Below are 9123 nucleotides of genomic sequence, written 5' to 3'. Positions count from 1 at the left end.
GAAAGAGAGAGTATTATTTTAAAATAATTCGTTTGAGTACATAAAACACGCAGTTTTAGATAGTACAAATCACGTGACAAAATCCTTTTTTGAAAGAGACAAATTAGTTAAACAAACTGAATGATAAGTTAAAGGTTAGAGAGTAGGTATAACTAATCCACTTCTACTAATTGGGGTTACAGAAGATAGATATCCATTTTTTTAACAAGGGTAAGAGAGTATCCAAAATTTAGAACTTGTTTTAGAGATTATAACGTATTCTAACTTGAGTTAGGGTTAGAAAGTATAGATATATATAGTATCTATTTATTTGAATTAGGTTTAGAGAGTATCCAATTATTAGAACTATAATTAGTATCCACTTATATGAACTAGGGTTAGAGAATATGAATAATCCACTTATAGGTTTAGAGAATATGAAGTATTCCCTTTTATGAGCTAGGGTTAGAGAGTATACAGTATCCACTTATACGGACTAGGGTTAGTAGAGAGTATAAAGTATCCACTTATATGGACTAGGGTTAGAGAGTACGAAGTATCCACTTATACGGACTAGGGTTAGAGAGTACGAAGTATCCACTTATACGGACTAGGGTTAGTAGAGAGTATAAAGTATCCACTTATATGGACTAGGGTTAGAGAGTACGAAGTATCCACTTATACGGACTAGGGTTAGAGAGTACGAAGTATCCACTTACTGATCTCGTCATCCATATCCAGAACTTTCTCCATCAGCTCCACCCTGGACTCTTCCCCCGTCGTGGTTACTTTCGATTTCATTTCCGGGTAGTCCAGCAGAATCGACCTTGGCCTTGGCTCATCCTCGCTATCCAGCCTCCCTCGGCTCGCGCTGGCCTCGTTCCCTCCCTCCTCCTCTTCCTCTGCCTCATCGCTGTCTCTCTCCTCCGAGGTATCCCCTCCTCCTGTGTCGTCCTCCGACTCCTTCTCTTTCCCGTCCGCTTTCGCTTTCTCCATTTGTTTCCCCGACGTCTGTGTTTCACTCGGTTTCGTAACTGGCAAGTCGCGTTCTTTGGGCCTTGATGCGAGTAGCGCGGATGTCGTAGAAATATCCCACGCGAGTGTCAGGTCTTCACTGCTAAGTCTTGGTGCCTTCCGTTCTTCAACGTCCCCCTTCTCTTCTCCTGTACTCAGCTCAGGTGAAACTCTGGCAGCGGGATCCCCCGGTGCCTCGCTCCCTGTGACCGACGACCCCGTCTCGCCTCGCTCCGCCATGTTTCCCCCGCGAAGCACGTGCACCGCGGGGTCACGTGTCTTGGGATCCGATCGCTGATTGGCTACATCCAACGCGGCGCGTGCTACCTGGGTTCCCGGGCCCACTAACGGAATGCCGGGAATGCTCAGTGTACCTGCAGGAGAGGGAAGGGATGAGGAAAGAAAAACAGATTAGAATCTTTTTTTTTTAAATGAATATTTAGCTGCAGAATAGTCACACATCGTAAAATAAATTCACGACTGTAATCGAGTACTAGTTTAAACACTTGAAGCGATACCTGAAAAGGCGCTGAGCTCTATAAATAAAAGCACAGGCAATTGTACGATATGTATGGGACCTCACACACAAAAAGTCCTCTGTCTCCCACACAATAAAGGTCCACCATCTCCCACACACTGAGGGCCTCCACCCCCCACACAAAAGTCCTCCCCCCCCCATCTCCTACACACTAAAGGGCTTCCATCCCCAAAAAAAAGATTAGTCGAAAGCCAATTTAAAGAAAATAATTCTATAGGTCTATTGATATGTAGAGATGTGCCTATCGACTTCCAAACATTTTCAATACACAATTTAGCGACTCACGGTTCTCTTTCTGTTAAATACATTGAAAGAAAATCACTTTATTTTTAAAAATGTTGTTGCATTATATAAAAGCCTGTTATTATAAACGTTTTTATTTTTTTTTTTTAAATTAAATACTTTTATGATTAGCAAAATGTCAAAACTAAAAAGTCTCTAATAAGTGTACAGAATTATGTGCATTTGCACGATAAGATTATTAATTAATATAGCAATCTTTAATTAACTTATATAATAAATAAAACATCTAATTATACCAAAATTTATGACCCGTTGCATTGTCATTGGGTGTTGACCTATGTGTCAAGTTTGAAAAAAATCGGTACGGTAGAAGTTGATAAAATCTCGTTCGCAAATCTCGACCAGTGAGAAAGCGTTAAAATAAAATAACGAGGAATCATATAAAGGCAACAACAAACTAGACCGCCATAGTGGCGACCAAATAATCTGTCGTCACAGTAGCCTTGAGCACTATCGTAGCATTCATAGCAGTGGTACCACCCCCACCCCTCACCCCCCCAACATCACTACTGTACAACCCTGAGGTACCAACCCCTATATATCACTACTGTACAACCCTGAGGTACCAACCCCCCACAACCCCCTACATCCCTACTGTACAACTCTGAGGTACCAACCCCTCTATATCACTACTGTACAACCCTGAGGTACCAACCACCGAGACTACAGTACTTTTCTTCCAACCTCTAACCTGGTAACTACTGTACAACCCTAAGATACCAACCCCCAACATCACTACTGTACAACCCTGAGGTACCAAACCCTCTATATCACTACTGTACAACCCTGAGGTACCAACCCCCCCCCCCCCCTATATCCCTACTGTACAACCCTGAGGTACCAACCCCCTATATCACTACTGTACAACCCTGAGATACCAACCACTGAGACTACAGTACTTTTCTTCCAACCTCTGACCCCTAACCTGGTAACTACTGTTTTCCTGACCTACTGCCCCACAATGCCCGGCCCCTAGAACTTATTTACTGTGAAATTCCAGACTTCTGGTGAGCGGACACGAGCGGCTTGTGTTGCTGTCTGTCTAGCTACCTGGGGGTGGGGGCGGGGGTGGGGGGTGGGGGAGGAGGTGGGGGTGTTTTCTTAAAGAGGAAACTTGCAGAATTTTCTGGAAGCCGCTGCGTCCATCGCTAACCCAGGGGCTACTCGTAATTGTTGTTTTCGGCCGACCCACTTTAATGAACATGTGAAGCAGTGGCGTAGCTAGGGGAAGGCGGGTGGGGCGTCAGCCCCAGGGCGGCGACCCCTAAAGGGGTGCCAACAAAATATGTAAAAGCTCATTTTAAGCAGGGTTATTGAATTATACACACATTTGTACATGAATTGTGAAGCACCACAATAGAAACCTTTACGGATAATGAATGGTTAAAAGCGTCACCTATCCAACTGGATGGTGGTGGGGGAGGGGGGGTCACCAACTTGAAAATGAGCTTGAGGATGGGCAAAATGGATGGTTTGCCCCGTAATGGGTCGCTACGCCTCTGATGTGAAGGGGGATGAATGGGGTAGACTGTTGTTTGTACTTTGTACCCTGTCCCTGTTCAATCTTTATGCGGTGAGCTGTATCAGTCATGTAATCATATTCCAGTTTGTACCTGTTTGTGTACGTGTTTGTGTACGTGTGTTTGTGCATGCACTGGATCACCATAAAGGCATGTTCGTGTGTTTAAAACACCCACAGCTTCATCCTCATCAAAAACTGGTTAGTCTCATTCAAACGACGGTCAAACTATTACTGCTAGTCCAAAATGGCCGACTATCTGTTGTGAGTTGTTGTCAACGCATGCGCAACAGATGACAAACGTTTTGTTTACATGTGCTACCATCTACACGTTGCGTTCGGAAACTTGTTAGACCACACAAGTATATTAGATTTAAAAGAGAGCAAGAAGAAGCACAGAATTCAATAATACGTCGTTTTGTCCATTCATCGTATAGAGATACTAAGAGTTAACCCAGCTCTAACTGGTATTGCACTAGCATCAGTTAGTGTCTATTTAGCTCTGATGTGCATGTGACTTAAGTCAGAGAAAGTAAAAGCTGTTTAAAAACGTGTGCATTTGGTACACCGTAGTTATTGAAACAGATAAGCTCTACTTCATCTACTCTTTGTAACGTCAGTTCTAAGCTAAAGAAAATCCTATGCTAAAAAGCAACAGGATTTTTAAAAGCCAAGACCAATCGTTTATGTGATGGCGTGGACTAGCGGTAGAGCGCTAGACTGCTAACCCGAAGTCTTGTGTTTAAATCCGGGTTCAAGTCAGTCAGAGGCGTAGCGACCCTTCCCGGCACCCTGGAACAAACTTTTAATTTGCACCCCCCCCCCCTCAAACTTTCGATTTGCACCCCCTCAAACTTTCGATTTGCACCCCCTTCAAACTTTCGATTTGTTTTTTCCAACCCATTTTGGCGCCGCCTTAGGTCGGCGCCCGGAGACATGTGTTACCCCCCGCCCCCCCCCCCCATCGCTACGCCCCTGAAGCCAGTGGAACGTCCCTGAGTCCACCCAGCTCTGATGGGTACCTAACTCACGTTAGTGAAAGTAACAGCGGCTGGGCATAATGCTGACCACAATATCCCTTCATATGCCGATGTCAAGAAATATATGAACTACTTCATCTGACTAATTGATCGTTAGGTCTAAAAAAAGTAATCTTTCCTAAGACAAGTCTCACAATTTTAGCTAATTCTTGTACCAACGTGACTGTCTGTTGATTAAATTCCTGCACAGCTTGTTTGTTTACAACTGTCATCTTATTTGTATTACAGATTGTTAAAACATAATAATAAACAAAACAACGATCATTTCAATGACTCGTAAACATAAACGTATTTCAATATTTCAAACATCTTTATGCAGTTACGAGCTGCTAAAATACACCCCACCCACCTCCCACACCCCCTCTTCCTCTCGCTTCTCAATACTTGGGAGATTAGGCTTTTCAAAAGTTATGCTACGTTGAAGTGACGTTTCAAATCTTTGTATTTTGGGAAGAGTCTATTTCAGACATTTTACATGTGGAAAGGGGGGATACCCCACCCCTCCCAGAGCAAACCCAACGCCCATGACGATGGGAAGAACATATACAATCAATTAATATAGAATGTATATCTCAACCATTGTCCCCCCTTCCGGAATATTTAAATGCGGCCCCCCACCTGGAAATTTCAAACACGCCCCCCCCCCCCTCTGGAAATTTTAAATGCGTCCCCTCCACGTGCAGTTTCATGTGCCCACCTCTGAGCAAAACGCCTGAAAGAAACCCTAATTTCGTGGACTTATAACTGAAATTCTATTTCCTCTATTTGAATCTGTTTCGTATATTTCACCCACACGTGTTACATGATATATCGTAAACATGCTTCACGCTGAACTAATTAAAATTCCAAACCCATGTTTCACGTATTTGTTTTAGTCAGCGAAAATAAACGGAATAATATTTTATATATATATATATATATATATATATATATATATATATATATATATATATATATATATATATATATATATAAAATTATATTGTTGTTGATACAACTTTAATTAATTTTAATTAATTAAAAATCTCCATAGTATTATATAAATGTATGGCCAATATCCATACACAATCAGAATAGCTCAGTTAGCTAGTGCAAAACACCAAAACAACAAAAAACTTAAACACACACTACGTCATATCCTGTCCCAACGCGATGGTCATGTGATAATTAGCACTCACAGCAGTAATTAGCAGATTCGCAATATTTTCTGTACCCCCCCAACTGGAAGTTTCTGGAAGATTCTGCTCCGTATCATTACCTGCTGTGGGAAACGTGCGGACAACACCTGGCCACAGGGAGTGTCCAGACAGGTGTGTTGATGGAACAGTTGGGTTAGCCGTACCATATCATATCACTTTATATCAGCGTAGAAACTAAGCCGAATTCAGATACATAACTTGGGATGCGGCTAAATATAACTATCGCTATCACACACACACACACACACACACATACATACATATATATAGCACACACACATACATATATATATATACATATATCTACATATATATATATATATATATATATATATATATATATATATATATATATATATATATATATATATATATATATATATATATATATATTAGAAGTAAAGTGAAAGTTGCCCTTCAAAACCTGACGGTCTTTGGGGAAAGTGAAGTCGTTTTTCCCTTACGTGAGTTAGGTACACATCCGAATTCGAACCCGAGACTTACCGGTTAACAATTTAGCTCTCAGCCCCTAGGCCACTCCGTCCCAAAAATACACATAAGGAGCACAGTTTTGAGAAAAACTCGTTTAAAGTTTTGTAGAAAAGAATCAAGAAGCAATAACCCTGTATGCCATTTAATTACTATATGTTACACTTCCGACAAACTCGTGAATGTGCTTGATAATTAAACGCACATCAATATGGACGTTATCATTTTGTTGAGTTCAAGCCGACTACATTTTCATTTTATCCGAAACTTTATATCTTTTGACATCAAGAATGAACACATCAAAGTAAAGAGCAACATTTTTAGCTACCTTTTGTTATCTCCCTTTCCCCCTCCCCCTCCCCCCCCCCCCCCCATCCCCGCCCGCCCACCTAACCGGAAGTTTACAAGCTGACCTGCGTCAACACAACCGTCCCCGAGCATGGCTTTGTTTATTTGTTTGTGTACGTTGATGTATTCTTCCGTCGGGGGTGGAGAAGGGGGGGGGGGGTGTTTGTGATGGTGTAGAACATGGCCGACAGGATCTGGCAGTGTTCGACAGGTGATTCTGTCTGGGCCTCAATCAGGTGAGTACAACAGGAAGAAGTGGGCGGTGGCATGCATGTCAAGATGGCGTCAGGGCTAAGATGTAAGGATTGACACAACTTTGTTATGACGGTCAGAATTTTGTTGCTGGGGTTCAGTTTTGGTTGATGCTCTTAAGAATATAAATTAAAAAAATGACTTGACAGGATGACATTTGTGAACTCCATTGTTTTTTGCACCATAATATTTATACATACGACGACTTGCACAAATGTATGTTGGATGGCCACAGAAAACCCCACAAAAATGGCCAAAATTTGTGTTGATGCTTTGTCTAGACGTACGTGGTTTTATGGCCAGTAGACTTAATGTATAGTTATGAGCAGATAGCGTTGGTCAAACAAATTCTGTACACAAAAATTCCAAAGAAGTCATCAAAATAAAACAGTATGCGACTTAACAATGTTAACCACGTATTATAGAGTTAACGTTATTTTTTTGTACTGTTGGCAGTTAGCTTTGTAGTTGTACCGTTATGTATTACAGTTGCCTGATTGTGCATTGTAGTTGTACCACTATGCATTGTAATTCTGACGTCATAGATTGTAGTTATACCGTAAAGTATTGTAGTTGAATAATTGTGCATTGTAGTAGTAACGTAATGGATTGTTGGTGTAGTTTTATCCATTGTCGTTGCATCATTAAGCATCGTAGATGAAGTGTTATTTTAGTAAAAGTAGAATTTTGCTTTTTAGCGCTAACACTATCTGTGATCATTTTATTTTCAAGCTCGTGTCCAAGACACCTGGGGCAGGTGAAGTAGAGTTCATCTGTTTCAGGGACCATGGCATATGAAAGGATAGTGTAGTCAACATTATGCCCAGCCGCCTTTACATAACCCAAACGTAATTTAAGTACCCATTAGAGCTGAGTGTACTCAGGGACGGTCTACTGATTTGAACCCGGATTTGAACTCGAGACTTTCGGGTTAGCAATGAGAGATATTGTGGTCAGCACTATGCCTTACCGACTTTGTTTTCCCCAACGTCAGCCCGGTAACCATCAGAACTGAGTTGACTCAGGTACGTCCTACTGACTTTAGCCCCGATCTGAACCGTAAGCTCTAACTATCTGCTATAGGTGTAGCATTTTGAATCGTGGGGTAGTGTGAAGCATTGTTGTGGAACTATTATCTCTTTTAGGAATAGCATTATGCATTTTTTTTGTAGAATGTTGTGTTGTTGAAGTATTATTTCTTTTAGTGCTAGCATTATGTATTTTATTTGTAGAATGTTTTGAAGTATTATTTCTTTTAGTACTAGCATTATGCATTTTGTTTGTACAATGTTGCATGGTAGTTGTATCATTATATTTTATTGCTTTCCTTTAGAAATATACGACCCCCAATATTGAAAGCGTATTTTTATACAAGATCCTCTTTCTTCTATTTTCCCCTCTAACATACGATGTATTTCCAGCTACAAACGTTTGTTAACTTAAGCTGAGATTTAATTAAAAAAATTTCCGAAAAAAAAATCACGTGATGACGACAAGATGGCGTCATGTAATCTCTACCCCAAAATAGCCCTCCGACGTCACAGACGGTGCACCCATATCGGCGAGGAGTACCCTTGTCAAAAAAAAAATTGTTCTGCGTAGCGTTTATTTTTAGCATCCCGCGAACCAACGTCATAAAAAAAAATAAAGCAACACACCGAAACACGTGACTGTCTCGCGCTAATGGCGGCTACACGGGAGCCACGTGGGAGAGGCAGAAAAGAATGGAGGTGAGGGGGTCGTCAACTATTGGGGGGGGGGGGGAGGGTGATGCTGGGGGGGGGGGGGGTTGGAAGTCTTCAACAAAGCAGAAACACAAAAACACAGGAAACTGTAATTAGGAGAGTAAGTGATTGAGGCTATCATCAACCTAAATATGTTTCAGACAGCGTGAAGAATAGAGGCAGGTGCTGAGAATCAAAATAAGCTGAGCAACACCTTCGCCTCACTACGAATATATGTACTTTATGTTTTATCTCGTTGTAGGTATTTGTGGTAATTCTATCAAGTAATAAATAAATACAACCTCATATTTTATGCTTATATGTGTGCCTCCTAAGTAGATTGTAACTACATTTTTTAACTCAATATAGATCTATTCAATATCTACTCGAGCAGTTTCTTTCAATGATCAAGAGCGTATCGCCGATGACAATGCAATTGTGTTTATGTTTACAAATACAAAAAAAAAACTATATTATTTTTTTAAATATGTAATTAAGATTGATATTTATTTTAAAAGAGGTAGATAACTGTAGTAGCGATCACACGGTTTATCTCGTAAGGTGTTCCTTAATGAGCGTTAATTAGCGTACAGAGAGGACGAACTGATACAAAAAGAGTAGAAAATTGTCGGGCAAGTTAGGTTTAATTTAAGAGACATGTATTCGAGTTACTGCAAATAATTTACAAAACAAACAGAAATCCCATATCGTCAGTGAC

At 40.8% G+C, this 9123-nt stretch overlaps 1 protein-coding gene across 1 annotated transcript in view; it reads right to left on the bottom strand.

Annotated features, from left to right (window-relative positions):
- Window positions 1-698: 698 nt before the first annotated feature.
- Window positions 699-9123, bottom strand: part of LOC131930820 (cingulin-like) — a gene marked incomplete at both ends in the record, with an annotated part of 38419 nt that continues 29994 nt past the window's right edge. Inside the window, one exon of the mRNA XM_059287443.1 lies at window positions 699-1367. Within this exon, the coding sequence (XP_059143426.1) occupies window positions 699-1367 (669 nt within the window). The remainder of the gene's footprint in view (window positions 1368-9123) is intronic.

The sequence above is a fragment of the Physella acuta genome, unplaced genomic scaffold (assembly GCF_028476545.2).
Source record: "Physella acuta isolate Inbredline_101_S28 unplaced genomic scaffold, ASM2847654v3 ptg001854l, whole genome shotgun sequence".
Lineage (NCBI taxonomy): Eukaryota > Metazoa > Mollusca > Gastropoda > Physidae > Physella > Physella acuta.
Note: the sequence above shows the minus strand (reverse complement) of the source record. Positions and strands in the feature narration are given on the sequence as shown.